A 16,695-nucleotide genomic window follows, 5' to 3' on the forward strand; every position below is an offset into this window, starting at 1 on the left:
GTATTTTACTTTCATAGTTTTTTAAAGGTTTGCTAGAGGCTGTAATCACTAGTGTATGCAAACGGTGCTTATTTATATTTGCATTTGTTTGCATTAATGATCCACATCATATTTGTTCTGCCTCCCTCTTGTGTGTTCTGTCTCTGATGTGAGATCATCTGTTTTCTGTCCATGTAGAGGAACATGTTCCCTGGTTTCAAACAGTGCTTTTACTTGTGTGAAAATGTCTTGATTTTTTTATTTCTAAAAAGATGTTTTCACTGAATAATAGAATTTTGAGTTGGCAGGTCTTTCATTAGTCCTTGAGGATGTTATTCTGTCTCTTGGATTTCTTTACCACTGTCAGAGTAAGTGCCTCTCACTCCAAGGAAAAGTTCCAGGGCTGCTGATTACCTCCTGGAAGCTTGTATTTAACTTTGTTTTTATTTCTTTCTTTTTGTTTTTGCCAGCACTGGAGAGTGAACCGAGGGCTTTTGCACTGAGTTACATCCCTAGCCCTCTTCATCTTAATTAGTTTTGAGACAGGGTCTTACTAAATTGCCAAGTTTGGATACAAACTTGAGGTCCTCCTGTCTCAGGTGGACAGGCTGTACTTGTCTTTTTGTTTTGTTTTTTTCCTGTTTTTCACTTTCATTATGACACATCTGTACACAGCTTTCTGTTTTATTCATCTGGCCTCCTTGAAATCTGCAAGGTCACCATGCCCAGCTTGACTTCTTCCCTCCTTTCTTTGTTTATCTGTTCATCTTGGAACCTGTTAATCATGTTTTATCTTCATATTGGTGTTATATATCAGTTCTGTAAAATTTCCGCCTTTGGACTCTGGCTGCAATCAAACGCATGCTTCTCGTGGTCTCCTCTTGCAGGAGCAGCCAGTGTTACTTCACCTGAGGATCCTGCCAGTGTTGAAAAAGGACACAGACAACATTGATTGAAAGTCTTTTGGCTAATAACTCTGAGCCCTCAGTACCTGTTTAATCCTCTCTGGCAGTACTGATGGCAGGGTGGGCCAAGTCAAAAATTACCAAAAAGAAATCTGTTGCCCAGTGAGTAGATCAGAATGACCCAACCTGATTTTATGGGAGCTGTGTAGTCCTCAATAACAACATTCAATGTAAATACTGAGCATGTGCATCACACATCTTCTGGCCTGCTTTTGTGGTAGAAGCACCATCATTTTGGGCACTTTATATTGTGAAGAAGAGAAATATTCTTCCACTAAGTCAGCGAAGACCCAGTGAGTCATTTAGTGGGCTCTTCTGAGATTTATAATGATTCAGAGCCATTGCCATGTATTTAAAAGGCTCCAAAGAACAAAGTGAACTTTCCTGTCCTATATAATCAGGTCTTTCTGGACCTCTGAGTACTCTGCTTCACACTATAAGAGCTGCAGGCTGAAAAATCAGCCAGTGCCCCTGGGGATAAGTTAGAGTTTGATCAACACGGCAATGAAGTTAGTGTGGCCTTAAACGATTGCTGAGGACTCAAGGAAATAAGTGAAATAACATTTTTTAAAATGTCAGATCTGACTGAGTATTTTGACACCCAATCTGAAGCAGCATAGAACAGATAAGAAGAAAGTAAGAAGACGCCTTTAAGAGGGTATGGGAGAGCTTTATAGGAGTGCAGTGGCAGGGCTGGGGATTTAGCTCAGTGGCATAAGCACCTGCCTTGCAAGCAGGTGGTCGTGAGTTTGATTCCCAGTACTGATAGAAATGAAAAAGACAAAAAAAAAAAAAAAAAAAAAAAAAATGCCTGAGGAGTGCAGTGGCTCTCAGGTAGAAAAGAAATAGAACTACTTTTATTAGTTTTGGCTAAGGAAGGAGTTTTGGAGACCGGTAAGATGACCTATTAACAACTGATCTGAAGGAGTACCTGCTGTACAAAACAAACAGACAGAAAGATTCACTGGGGCTGGGGAAGTCTTGTGGTTGAAGAGGGCTTGGTGCTCACGCAAAAAGGGAGTGGGAGGTTTATCTCTGGAGTGAGAAGGAGAAGATGGAACTTACTGTTGGAGAGAGAAGTTGTTTCTCTGGGTCTGGCACCAAGTTGGGCAGGTGTCATGTTACAGATAGCTGAGCTCCAAGCTAGCAGAACCTATCAAGATCTTTACATAACCATTTTTTTCCCTCCTTTTCAGAATTGTTCAAACTTCCAACATGAGAGGTTAAGTATGGGAGTAAAGGCTCTCCTAGAATCCTTTTTTCTGTTTTAGACTAGCACAACTTCACAGGTTTCTAACACATCTCTGTTTTCAACTTTGTAGTAGATTCTGAGTCTGTTCTGTTCATTCACCTGCAGGATCATCTTGGCTTTCTGTGCTTAGAAAGGTTACATAATTGTCTTTCTGGGAGTTGTGCTAAAGTCTAGCTGGTGCAGACCTGCACTTGTCATCTACTATGAACTGAAGTGATGTCTTGGTTTAGATGATATCAGTGATGCCGGTTTTTAACTGTTTCTCCGCCTTCTTCTTCTCTAAACCCCTCCCTATCCAGTCTCTTCTTTAACAGGGTGCAGAGCAGTCAGTGCAGTTACTGGATTAGATACTCATCTCCTCTTGGCTGACTGAAGGCTCTATTACCAAAGAAGAATTAAATTCAGCACTGGTTGAGAGGTTGCTGAGATCCGCGCCTTATACCATCTCCACAGAAGTGGGAAGAGTCCACACATGGAGGGAAGAGTCCACCCAGAGAGAAGCAGGTAGACGGCTCCTGTGACTTGCTCTGCTCCCCTATGGTGCCCAGCCTTTGTAAGGCTGAGCAGCCTCCTTGCATGCCTAAACTGATGCTTGGTGCTGCCCTGGTAGGATGGTAAATGGTACCAGCAGCTCACTGTGTAAAGTGGTATTCACTTGGTGGTGTTATTTTTATGACAAAATTGTACAAATCTGTATTGGCTGAGACCCTTGTGTAGATTAGGAGAGGTGAGGACCAGGAAGAGTTTATGCACCACAGTGAGGTCTCAACTTACCCCAAACCTCGCAGGAGTCCTCTTTTGCCACCTGCCAGGAGCAACCTTTTTGGCACTGATGCTGAAAATATGGGAAAAGGGTCAAGTAGGGAAGTAGCTTTCAAGTCTCAGTTTTAACAACAGTTATGTAAGTGAAAATCTTTCTTTTCCCTTAGTATGTGTGCCTAAACGCATGGTAAACACTTTAGATTCTATTAATTGTCACTACTCCTTGTAATGAAGACTCTGCTGGTCCTCATTTGAAGATGATGATATTGAGAATGTAAAGCGACACCACAGGATCAGGATAGAGAGCTGGGATTTGAATCTGGGCCCCATGTGTACGGCTTTCAGTCATGTGTTGTGCTAGCTTATTAGTGATATCTCTGGCTACCCTTGACACTATTGTTTAGGTAACAAGTGAGAAGGGAAGAGGTAGAAGGTGAGTTGGTCTTGCTGGTCTTTAGTTCATCTGCTGAAGTGAAGAGGTAGGTCGGTGGGGAGACGGGCAGGAATCCCAGGGTGCACGTCCTGCTGCCAGCCTGGGCCTGCACCTCAGGAGGGACCGACCTCAGAGCCCTAGTGCCTATCACTGGGTTCTGAGGGTCCCCAAGACTAATGTGGATTTAGATAAGTAAGCAGCTGTAGCTCCCAATGTCAACAGTGCCAGCCCAGACAGAATCCAAAGCCCCTCGGTTCTCCACCTAATTTTGTAACCATTAACTTTTTTTAAAAATCAGTGATCACCCTGATTCTTGTAAATTACATGGGCTTCAAGCCAACAAAAACCCATGCCTCCTCTAATAGATTTAAAAAGTCCGTTTGAACACAAAGACTCTAAATAGATGGAAAAAGGGGTTTTCTGTATTTAAAGGTAGTAAATTGCTTTATAGCTGAGCGTAGAGATGCAGGCCTGTGATTCCAGCACCCACAAGACTGAGGCAAGAGGGTCACTGCAAGTTCAAGGCCAGCCTGGGCTACATAAAAAACTGAAAAGAGAGAAGGAGGAATTGTTTTAAAGAAACTTTGAATACAGTTAATTGTTCTAGAGTCTTCAAGAACTTGAAAAACTGAACTGTAGGAAATGCACTTTTCATTTTGGGCTGGCCTGTTATCACTGAGTCTACTGTGATGGGCCTGTACAGCTTTGTGTACAAATGTTCTTTAAAAGAAAAATTACCTGAAAGTTTTAAGATGAGGAATTTCTCTTCAAAAATAATCTTTCCCTACAAAATGTTTTCACCATGCCTATGCTGGCATGAAGGCTGTTATCTATGGATGGCTGGGATTGATCTATGATTGACTGTAATGTGGATGAAGGAACTCAGCCTTCACACCAAGCCACAGTCCCTGTCTTCTTTATTTTTAATTTTGAGTAGGATGTTATTAGGTGGCTAAATTCCAGGCGGGGCTTGAATTTGTGATACTCTTCGCTGAGGCACCCACCCTCTTACCTAGTATCCAATTATCCCATGTGAAGGGTGGAGTCCTCCTATGTAACACAGCCCACCTCGAAAGGGAGTGGTCCATGTTAGTTTTGGATATTTATCAAGACCAACTGACTGATATGTAATAGCAAAATGAAAGAAAAGAGAGATAAAACATTTAAAATCATAATACAATGTTTTATGGTCTCCTTTTTGGGAAGATCTATCTATCTATCTATCTATCTATCTATCTATCTATCTATCTATCTATCTTTGTAAACCATCTGTTAACTTTATAGAAAGGTTTAAATTGTGGAAAATACAAATGAAATAGAATGGCTTTTCAACAAGATAATTTCCAAGCCTTAGCTGGCTAGGTACATGGATCTGGGGAAACAATTTCCAATAACAGTGTAGATGCAGATGTAGATATAAATATAGATTCAAAAGCACAGCTTTTCACATATTTGAAAGGGAATGAAATGTCAAGGCTCTGGAAAACTTGGAGGTGATTTAAAAGTGACACTGGTGGTAATGAAGGCAATGGGAATATGGCCACCTCAGACTGTCAGGGGGAAGCTGTTCCCTGACCTGCAGAAAAGAAAAGCACTGAGTGAATGTTTATATCACTATCCCTGCGTGTACTATATGTGCTTACTAAATGTTCTACATAGATCCTCAACTATTTCAGCCACGTCTCTTAAAGTTGATATACTCAGACTGTCAAATTCAGACCATAAAAATACTTTTTTCATCTTTATTCTTGGAAAAAGATTATATTTGCATGTATGTTCCTTATAACTAGTGAAGATTTCCACTGAAATGCAGCTAACTCTGGGGAATTGAGTTGATAGTCGTGACGAGAAGCATGTTTGAATTTTTGCCTAGGAATGAAAAAGTGTTGAACTGCTTATGCCTGAGACCCAGCGCGATTTTCAGGCTGATCTGCTTTCCCTGGGCAGGCAGCGGCTCTCTGTATTTTGCGAAATGGGGCGAAAAGATTCATGATTCATTGGAAGGTAGGTTAACTTTCATCATCATCTAAGGGGCAAAAGATGGGCATGTGCAGGTATTCAAGTTCCCTAAGTTTCTTTGATGTGTGGATTTATAATTCTTATTAAACTGGGAAAATTTGTAATTATATCTTAAAAATGGCTGTCTTTCTCCTTCTTACGTTTCTATATGGCATAACGATAGATACTGTCCCATATATCACTGATCTCTGTTCAATTTGTTTATTTGGTTTGTTTTGTTCAAAACAGGGTCATGCTTTGTACTCCAGTCTGGACTTGAAGTCACTATGTAGTGAGGCTGGCTTTGAACTCATGGTGATTCTTTTGCTTCAGCCGCCCAAGTGTTAGGATTACAGGCGTGCATCACCACATTTTGTTTAGGTTTCTTTTTTCTCTCTCTGTGTTTCCATTGGAATTCTATTCCTGAAACATTGTGAAATTGAAGAAAATCCTCAGGCATTTTGTTTGTGTTTTTTTTTATTTTAAAAAGGATAACAGAATAAAACAAATCAAAACAAGGCAGTATGAGAAATACAGGACTTCAAAACATTATGAAATCAATAATAGTTACCATAATGCCTTTTGAGGCCTTCAAAATAGCTGCAGATAATTTCAGACATAGTAAAACTCAAACAGAACAGAATAGAATAAAAACAATAAAAAGAAAACAATGAATGCAATAAAGGACTTAAAAACAAGCCAGTAGTAAATCCAAAATTGTTACCATAATTGTTATCATTGTTATCATTGAAATAGCTGCTCCTGCCATTGAATTTGACATAAACAAAACAATAGAAAATAAAACCCAATCCAATAAAATAATGGAAACGATATAGGACTTCAAAACAAGACCATAGGGAATCAATGATGACTGCAACCCTCAGAAGGAATTCCCTCCCCCCTCAAGATGCCACACTGCGTACCGCTATCCTCTGAGCCTATGATCAGCCCACTGGGCTAGACCTGCAATGTTAGTGAAACACCAAAGCACCACAGGCATCCAATCGCATTTCAGTTTGATAGTGATCATCACAGCCTGTGTTTCTGGATAAGCTGGTTGCTTACAGTGGGGGGTGGTGTTGGGGGATTGGTACTTCTTGTTTGCCAGTCCTCGATGGAAGGGGCTGGGATCTGGCTGATCCAGTCCAGTGGCGGCCTGCGCATGGTGCTAGTTCCTGAACTGGACTTGCTTCCTGGTGTGGTCACCTTTTCTCTATACCCAGTCAGAGAATAGTGCTGACTTCAGGGAGAGGCTTAGGTTTTGGATGATCCAGTCCAGTGATGGCCCGCACATGGCGCTGGTTCTCATACTCTTGTTTATGTTTCTTAATCTCTAGTCACATGACTAAAATGAATGCCTTCTGTGGGAAGGGAGCCAGAGCTTGTCAATGGTTGAAACCCTTGTTGGCATTCCAATGCCTGGCTGTCTTTGCTGACTTGCTGCAATCTTTGTGTCTCTCATGTTGCAAGAATAGAGATAGCTGGGGATGGGGATATAGCTCAGTGGCATAAGCACCTGCTTGGCAAGCTCAAGGTACTGGGTTGGATTCCTCGGACCAAAAAAAAAAAAAAAAAAAAAAAAAAAATAGAGAAAGTTCTGTTGGCCACATGACCTTGTAGAAGTAGCTCCCAGGCAGTTTTGAGCTTTTTCAGGCACAGCAACCAATACATCTCCACCTGCGGAAAGAGCCTGGATAATCTTACTGTTCTCAGCTGCACTCTCCCGTGGAGCCCAGGCGCCAGCTCTGGAAATCTGACTCCTCTGTGCGGCTGCATCCTGAAACAGGCCCTAACCAAACGCAAATAAAAAAGGCCCTGAAAAAGCATCCATAAGTAAAATTACAGAATTTGATGATACTAAAAAAACACAAATGAAACTGGCTGAGGTACACATGCTTGTAATACCAGTTTTCTAGGAGGCGGGAGCAGGAGGATGACAAGTTCAAGCCTAGTATGGGCAAGTTAGCAATTTAGCAAGAACCTGTCTCAAAATAAAAAGAGCTGGGAATTAAATTAGTGAAAAGACTTTGGGTTCAACCTTCAGGACTTGGGAAGAGGCACCTGTGTGATGGGAAGAGGCACCTGTGTGATGGGTCACATTAGCTTCTCAGGACAGAGATGTCCGGGCTGAAACAACAACATGTGGCCATGGGCTTTCATGGAAACCCCCACGTGGAGTATTACCAAACAGCTCCTGGGACTGGCCATTCATGTTATTGTCATGCTCTCTAATGCTTCAACTTGTTTTTATATTATCTCCTCCATTCTGCATTTACCATATTCGTTTTTCTTCTACACTTATAAGTTGAGTGACTTAATTTGTTTTCCTGTTTTTCTCTTGAGCATAACTATTTATTTATTTTTGTCTTTTTGACAACCACTTTGTGAAACCTTGTGCTCACTTTGTAGCCCAGGCTGGCCTGGAACTCCCAGGGATCCTCCTGCCTCAGCCTCCAGAGTTCTGGGATTACAGGTGTGCACTACCATGCCCTTTCTAGGCATAACTATTTAGAGACTGACACTGTCCTTCTGGCCACTGCTTTAATTGTATCTTATTAATTGTTACTTTTAAAAATTCTGTAACTTATTTTGTATTTCTTATCTGACCTCAGAGAGAAATTCTAAAAAATTAGGCAGTGGGCCTTTTTTTTTTTTTAATTTAAAAGGAAAAAGAGAAAAAACAAAACAAAGCAAAACAGTATAAGGGTACAAGTAATACAGAACTACAAAAAAAAAAAAAAACTTATGATTGTTAGAGGTACCGCTTTGGCCTCAGGCCTTGGCATTGGCTTCACTTCTTTTGTAGACCTTTCATGGTGGGTTTCCTCGTGACTCTAAGCTCTGATCAGCACTCATGAGTGCAAAGCTCGGCAGGTGCCCACAGGTTCGTGTTTCTGACCATGTTGATCTTTCCTGTCCCAGGCGTCTTGACTCAAGCTTGGGGCACGATCCTTCCTTCGAAGTGTGCTTGTCTCTTCCGCCTGGACCCCACTGCATAAAGTGACTGTGGTGAATAAATGTCCATCAGCCCCTCCCCTGGGGACAGTGTCCCTCTTGGTGCTCTTTGATGTGCTCGTCTCAGATTTTACGTCATCCTGAGTTAGTACGATTTCTGCTTTCTTCTTGCTCTCATTTCTATCTAAGGAAGTCTTCCACGCCTCCTGCTCCTTTCTGAGGTTCTGTGTTCGCTTGATTCCTTTACATGTAGGATAAAGTTTGGTTCCATAGTGCAGAAAACTCTAAAAATCTTTTTCTTAAAATGAGTGAATTAAACCCATATCATTGTTCAGACAAATGTGACCACTCTTTGCTCTGTTGTATATCTGCCATGTGACTCTGTCTGTGTCTAGATTTTATTTTTTTATATTTTCCTTTCTTTAGGAATATTATAATATTGCCTCTAGCCATTATCTTCATATTTTATATAATTTCCTTAATATTTGTTTTCCTTAACTATGCTATTACCCTTTATTCTTTAATATCATTGCATTTTTAACCTCAGAGACCCTTATGCATATAAAATCAATGAACTTCCTCTTTTATCTTTTTTTTTTTTCTGAGACAGAAACTTTCTGTGCCCAGGTTGGTGTTGAACTCAATGTGTAGCCCAGCCTAGCCTTAGACTTACAGGGATCCTTCTGCCTCAGCCTGGTGAGTGCTGAACTATAGACATATGTCACGCACGCCTGGCTTATTTTTTCCTTTTTTTTTTTTTTCTTCTTTTTATGAAGTATTATGTCTACCTTATCAGAACATGTAACATTTTAAAATGAAATTTAATTTAATGGGTTTTTGTTCTGCTCTCAGTTTTTGTTTTTGTTTTTGACACAGGGTCTTGATGTGTAGTACAGGCTGGCCTTGAATGTATGGCAATCCTCCCAGTTCAGCTTCCCAAGTGGGGAACATGCCTGGCAGAACATATGACATTTATATATTGTTTTACGATCCTTACCCCTTTTTCCTTCTTTCTTCTTTCCCTTCTTTTTTTTCTTTGAAAATTTATTCATTAGTCCATGTTTGCAGCACACAATGATGCCACGCTTTGTGGGGAGCTGGAGCATGCGCATGACACGTCCTGCTTCCCTTTTTCTCCCTTTCCCTCCCCGTCTTCCATCTTCATCCCCCTCCTGTTTCTCCCTTTCTTAGAACCACAGCAGGATGTATGCAAAGCTCCCCTTCTCTTCTTGCACACTTTTCCTGATCTCCTCAGTTAGATGAAGCCCGCCTTCCTGCGTAAGTCTTGGCAGACTTTTTCTGTCGTGGCCCCATAGAGAGCAGCTTCAGTTTGTAAGCTGCGTCAGGACAGCAGGCGATGTCTGTGCAGGACCAGCTGGCTCCGTCCAGCGAGGCGCGCGGTGCACCCTGTAATCCAGACCCAGTAAAGCAGGGACGTAGGAGAATCGCGAGTCCAGCCTGGGCAATGCTGTGAGACCTGGTCTCAGAATAAAAGTTGGAAAGGATCTGGGCATGCAGCTCCGGTGAAGGCATCAAATTGTGCTTCAGCAAGGCAAACAAAACAACCCCACCCCTCAAGGGGCCACTGGCAGAAGCAGGTACTCAGATCTTCTTTTTTCAGTGACAGAAAATGACATAAAATTGTCTTTATTTATGGAAGAGTAGTAAATATCATATTTTATTTATCCATTCATCTGTTGACCGGCATACAGGCTACTTCCAAGATTTTGCTCTTATGGATTGTGCTGCAATAAACATGGGTGTGCATGCGTCACTGTAATGCAGTGCCTTTAACTGCTTGAGGACAACGCATAGAAAGGGAATAGCTGGGTCCAGTGGACTTTTTTTCTTTTCAGACAGTGTCTCACTATGCAGTGCAGGCTGAACTTGAACTCACTTTATAGCTCAAACTGGCCTCAAACTCACAGCAGTTCTTCTGCCTCAGCTTCCTGAGTGCTGGAGTGGCACAAGTGTGTATCACCTGCCTCTAGTGAAACTTCTAGTTTTAATTTTGAGGGATCTCCAGACTGATTTCAATAGTGGTTGTACTAGTTTATATTCCCATCAGCGACAAATAAGCGTTGTGTTTTCCCCACAGTCTCACCAGCAGTTGTTATTGGTTGATTTCTTGATGATGCCATTCTTTCTGGAATAAGAGAGAGTCTTGATATCGTTTTAATTTGCCTTTCTCTAGTGGCCAGAGTTGCACATTTTTTTATGTATTTATTGGTCATTTGTGTTTCATCTGAGATGTGCCTATCCATTTCTGATATCCATTTTTCATTGAATCTTTTATTTTTTGGAGGGATCTAATTTTTTTTAGTTCTTTATAATGTTGTAGTTATTAGACTTCTGTATCATGAATAGGTGGCAAAACCTTTTTCCTATTCTGGAAGTTGTCTCTTCACTGTGTTGGTTGTTTCCATTACCATGCAGAAGTTCTTTAATTTCCTATGATCCCATTTGTTGGCTTCTGTTTTTAGAGACAAGGTCTCACCATGTAATTCAGGCTGGTCTGGAACTCACTAGCGCAGGCTGGCCTTGAACTTGCAGTGATCCTCCTGCCTTGGCCTCCTGATCCTGTAGTCACAGGCATGTGCCACCACACTCAGTCCCATTTGTTGATTCTTGATGTTATTTCTTGTACAATTGGACTTCTGTGCAGAATGTCCTTGTCTGTGCCTATGATTTCAAGAGTTTTACTTTTTATCTTCCAGCAGATTGTTTTTTTGCTTTAATATGTAGATCCTCAATCCATTTTGGTTTTTTTTTTAATTTTTATTTAAGGAGAAAAGAAAAGAAAGAAAAAAAAACAGTGAAGGGGTACAAGTTATACAGATTTACAGAAGAAAAAAATGCGCAGTAGGAAATCACTAGTTAATGGATTACATATTGCCATCTTAGAAATAATTGTTCCAGTCACAAAATTAAAGCTTGTAGAGTGGACATTCCAACAATGATACTGCAAACAGTTCTGTTCAATGATCCGATAAAACTCTGTGATATCATTTTCTATCTTATACATTTAAATATACATGCAGTTATATAGTTTAGAGCACTTTCTTTTCCTCTCTTTTGTACAGTGACTATTACACATTTTGGGTTTCATTGCTCCCACGGTTCGTATTGCTTTTTTGGAAGAGAGTAAAACCAAATGTGACATAACAGAACAGAATCGGTCAAGTCAAAAGGGTGGACATAATAGATAATATAAAAACATAATACAAGGTGATCAACAATGGTTACCATAATGCCTCCCGCTATTTCTAATAGAATTGCCTATATCATTAGTTGTAATACAATTGAACAAAACCGTAAAGAATAAAACCGACAAAACCAAAACATTGGAGATATTGTAGGTCTTCAAAAGTAGATAAAAGTCAACGAGAATGGGCATTATAATGAATCTCATTATCTTCTCAGCTGATGCCTAAACTTTCGAACCTGATACTATCCAGCAAAACAGAATAGAGGAACCTCAGTCAAAAACAAGATGGTGAGAGTAACACAGGGCTTCAAATCGAGATAATAGAGAGTCAAAGTGGGTTACTATATTATATCCTGCTATATTTCTCCCTTTAATTAAATGGATAAAAATAAAAAAGTAAATAATGGAGTGGAGATTGAGAAAAAAGAGGGCATAACAGCGAAACAGGGCAGATCAAAACATAACCATTTAAGCAGAATAGTGTTTCACCACCAGATAATCCTGACCCAAAAATAGTTACCATATTGACTCCCTCCCTGAAGACCTTGAGTACAACTTCATATACTGTAGCATCAAGTATATCAAAACAATGTAAAACCATTTAAGAGAATGACAGCATTATAGAGTATTTAGAATCGACTAACAGAAAATGAACAATGGTCTCTGTATAATCTCCTTGTCTTTAAAAGGTTTTTGCTTATACTATCGTACATAACAAAATCCAATAAGATACAACCTGTTTAGACCATTGGAGACAGAAGAACAAAAGCTAGATGAGACTTCAAAACAAGATGGTACTAAATCAGCATTACCTATTAAGATGTCATTTTCTCCAAAAAAAGCTGTTCCTATCATCCAATCTTCTCTGTCTCATTTCTGTTGAGCTCTTTTTCTGTCAGTAGCTGTCAGTTTGTCTTCTTCATTTTGTTCTCTGCTCCATTCGTTGTGGCCTCCCCGCCACTATTTCTGGGTTCTTTGTATTTTTCTTTTTTTAGAATATCCTGCAATACTTTCTGAAGGGTTGAATTGGTGGTTGCAAATTCCCCCAGTTCCTCTTTATCCTGGAAGCACCTCGTTTTCCCATCAATTTCCAGGGACAGTTGTGCAGGATATCTCAATCTTGGCTAGAGATTATTATCTTTCAAAGCTTGAATTATTTCTCCCATGCTCTTCGTGATTTGATGGTTTGTGAAGAGAAATCTGCTGCAATTCTGATGGGTGTTCCCTTGTAAGTGATCTGTTTCTTGTCTCTTACAGCTTTTAATATTCTGTTCTTGTATTGAATTTCTGGAATTTTTATTATTATATGCCTGGGTGTTTCTCTGTTAGGGTTGTAGGTAGCTGGGGTCCTGTATGCCTCATACATCTGAGTATCTTTACCTTTTGCTAAATTAGGAAAATTCTCCTGGATTATTTCTGTGAGTAGCTTTTGTAGTTCACTTGTTTGTGTCCCTACTTCTTCTTTTATGTTCTTAATCCTTAAGTTATGGCTCCTCTTATCATCTTCTTGTCTTTGTATTATTGCTGTTTGTTTCTTTGTTATTTTTAAGAAGTTTTTCATTTCATTCTCCCATGTTTCAAGTCTGCCCTCCAGTTCAGATAGTCTGTCCTTAGTTTCTTTCAAGCTGTTATGCCAGTCTTGGATAGACTTCTTAATTTCTTGATAGTCCCTTTGAACCTGCTTCACATACTCAATGCTTTCTCTGTTTTCTCCATCAAGCAATTCTCCCCTCTTTTTCTGTTCTTCCATTCCACCATCTGCTTTTTCCTGGGTGGTGCTTAGCATTTCTCTAACTATTCTGCATACTTCTAGCTTCAGGTTGTTGATAACTTCATTCCTGAATTGGTCTATGAGGCTCTCTATATGGCGCTTAATGTATATTGGTGTGGTGTCCACTATTGCCTGATTCTCAGGATTGGGGGCCGAGGAGCCTTTTTTGTTGCTTCCCTTCCCCATATTTTCTGTTCCTTATAAAATGCAAGCTTACATGGGAGGCCCGACTTCCCTGCCTGTCAGCCACAGCCTGATCAAATTGCTCTGGCTAGTTGTTCCTGCCCACCGCTGCGCACCAGGGAGTTGCGGAGGAGGCAGCCTACGCGGGAGTCAGTCGCTCCTCCAGGCCACCGTCAGGCTCTGGGATCTGGGTTAGGCCAGCCTAGGGAGTCCGCCAGCAGCGTCAGTCAGGCCAGGCACTTTTCACCAATCCCGTCCGAGAGGGGAATGTGTGGCTGGAGTTGCCACCGCGCCATGCTCTTACAGGACTGCCTGAGCCCAGAAAAACCTCCGCTGGAGTCAAACTGTGGTAGGGGGTCAGTTTCTCGCTCACCTCGCCACCAGTCAGTTTTCGTGTACTCCTCCTTGTCCGTCCTGTTTCCGACTCCGTTCGCAGACTCCCGTTCCCAGAGCTCAGCGCGTCTCTCCTTGCCGAGCCGCTGTGGAGGCAGCCAGCCGCCAGGCGGCGGGAAACCCAAATCGCGGTTTCCAATGGCGCGGGGTCGAGCCTCTACACCGAGTCTTTTCTGTTCCTATTTTAGCGCCAGGACTGTATCCTAAGTTGGATTCTCTCAGCCCAGTTCGTTCCTGAGTCAGCAGAGCATATCTCTACTGGTTCATATCTCCTTAGTCCGCATCATTCCTGGCCTCTGAGCCGAGCCTTTCAGAGAGCCTTCAGTAGTTGCTGTTGTCTGTCCGCCATGTTCTCCCGGAGTCTCTGTCTACGGCCATACCACCCTGAACGCGCCCGATCTCGTCTGATCTCGGAAGCTAAGCAGGGTCGGGCCTGGTTAGTACTTGGATGGGAGTCCATTTTGGTTTTAGTTTAGTACATGGAAAGAGATATGGGCCTAGATTTAATTTTTTTGTATTTGGAGAGACAGTTTTCCTAGTGCCGTGTGTTAGAAGCTGGTGTATGTATGTTTTCCATCTCTTTGTAAAAAAATCAGACAGCTGAGTTGCCCGGGGTGTTTCCATTCCTTGATCCTGCTCCATGCTGATTTCCATGGTGATTTCACTAGCTTGTATTCCCAAGCTGAGCCTGTGCCAGCGCTGTGCTGTTGTCATCGTGATAGTTTCATCATAGAACTTGCAACTCAGGACTGTGGTGCCCCCTGCTCTTGTGGCCCAGGGTTGATTTGCCATTCTGGGCCTCTCCTGCTTCCATTTGAGTGGGAGGGTTTTTTTTCTCTGATTGTGTGAGGAACGCTGTCGGCATTTGGATTAGGACTGCACTGACCTTGTGTCAGCTTTGGCAGTACGGCCACTTTGACTATATTGGTTCTTTGACTACATATCCAGGAGCAGGGGACCTCTTCAGTCTTTGTTAGTCTTTTTCAGAATACTGTCGTCTTCATTTTGCTTTCTTGGTGAGGCTGATTCCTAAGTATTTAATATTTCTTGATGACATTGTGTATGGTGTTGTTTTCCTAATTTGTTTCTCATTGAGTTTATTATTAGTGTATAGGATTGCTATTGAGTTTTGTATGTTGATTTAGGATCCTAATGTGCTGATGGATTTGATTGTTAATTCTAGGAATGGTGGAACTTCTAGGATTTTCTACATAAAGATCATGTTAGTTGCATATTAGGATAGTTTGACTTCTACCTTTCATTTTGTTCTCTTGCCTGATTGTTCTGGCTAATGTTTCAAGTAGTATATTGAACAGGAGTTGTGATAGAGGATGTTCTTGTTTTGTTTCTCACTAATATGGAAAGTTTTCCCACTTAATATGATGTTGGCAGCAGGTTTATCATAAATGGCTTTTATCAGGTTTAAAGAAGGTCCTTTATCTATTTTTTCAGAATTTTTTTTTATCATGAATGGATGTTGGATTTTATCAAAGGCTTTTTCTGAATCTATTATGATCATCATATGATTCTTGTAATTGGACCTGTTGACATAGTGTGTTACATTTATTGATTTGCATATGTTGAAGCCATCCCTATATTCTTGCAAGTAGAGGGAAACCTATTTAGTCATATATGTATGATCTATGTGATGATGGGTCACATTTTGTTTGTCAGTATCTTGTTGAAGATTTTTATATCTACTTTTATTAAAGAGATTGGCCTCCAGTTTTCTTTTCTGGATGGGTTTTTGTCTGGTGTTGGAATTGGGAAAATGCTAGTTTCCAAGAACACTCCTGCCATTTCAATTTAATTAAAACATTGAGGGATGTTGGCATACATCTTCCCTGAAGTCCTCATTTTTGAAGTAAAATAATAATAGTCTGGATTTTGGTGGTGTCCATTGTGATTTCATTTTTTTCATTTCTGTTGCATAGATTTGGGTCTTCTCTTTCTTTTTTTGATCAGATTGGCTGGGGTTTGGCTTCTTCTTTTGAAGAAGACTCTTTGTATTTTTTGTCTCAATTTCATTAATTTCATCTCTGATCTTCTTAATTTTCTTCCTTGTATTAGCTTTGGATTTGAATTGTTCTTTGTTTTCCAGGAACTTGAGGTGCACCATTGAGTTGTTTATTTGGGCAGGCTCTGGTTTTCTAAAGTGGACAATTAATAGCTGTAAGCTTCTCCCTTAGGACTGTTTTCCTTGTGTCCCATATATTCCAGTGTGTGGTGCCAGCATTATCATTTGATTCTAGGAGCTGTCAAATTTCTTCCTTGATTTTTTCAGTGACTCATTGATTTTTCAAGAATGTATTAATTTCCATGTATTTGCATAATTTCTGTGATTTCTTTTGTAATTGATTTCCAGTTTAATTTTACTATGATCTGATAATATATATGACATAATTTCTTTTGCATTTATGTAAGCCTGCTTGGTTGTGCTCTATTTTGGCAAAAATGTCATGTGCTACTGAGAAGAATGTGTATTCTATTGTTAAGTGAAACACTCTGTAGATAGTCCTACTAAGTCCATTTGTTCAAAAGTGTGATTCAACTCTAACATTTCTTTGTTGTTTATTATGTTTTTGCCTATTTGATCTGTCAATTTGTGACAGAGGGGTATTGAGATCCCTCACTATAATAGCACTGATGTTTATTTGATCTTTTGTGCCCAGTAGTGTTTGTTTTAGAAGGCTGACTGCATCACTGGTTAGTGCACATATGTGTAGAACTGTTATTTCTTCCTGTTAAATTGTTCCATTAACCAATACATAGTGACCTTTTTTTGCTTCTTCCGAA

At 40.6% G+C, this 16,695-nt stretch overlaps 1 protein-coding gene across 1 annotated transcript in view; it reads left to right on the forward strand.

Moving 5' to 3' along the window:
• Positions 1 to 2,331: 2,331 nt before the first annotated feature.
• Olah (oleoyl-ACP hydrolase) overlaps positions 2,332 to 16,695 on the forward strand; it is a 36,348-nt gene continuing 21,984 nt past the window's right edge. The window contains exons 1-2 of the mRNA XM_013142771.3: positions 2,332 to 2,700; positions 5,265 to 5,395. Coding sequence (XP_012998225.1) covers positions 2,669 to 2,700; positions 5,265 to 5,395 — 163 coding nt within the window. The 5' untranslated portion in view covers positions 2,332 to 2,668. The remainder of the gene's footprint in view (positions 2,701 to 5,264; positions 5,396 to 16,695) is intronic.

This window comes from Cavia porcellus, unplaced genomic scaffold (genome assembly GCF_034190915.1).
Source record: "Cavia porcellus strain 051 isolate PalLab524CR breed Dunkin Hartley unplaced genomic scaffold, mCavPor4.1 scaffold_7, whole genome shotgun sequence".
In the NCBI taxonomy this organism is placed as follows: Eukaryota; Metazoa; Chordata; class Mammalia; order Rodentia; family Caviidae; genus Cavia; species Cavia porcellus.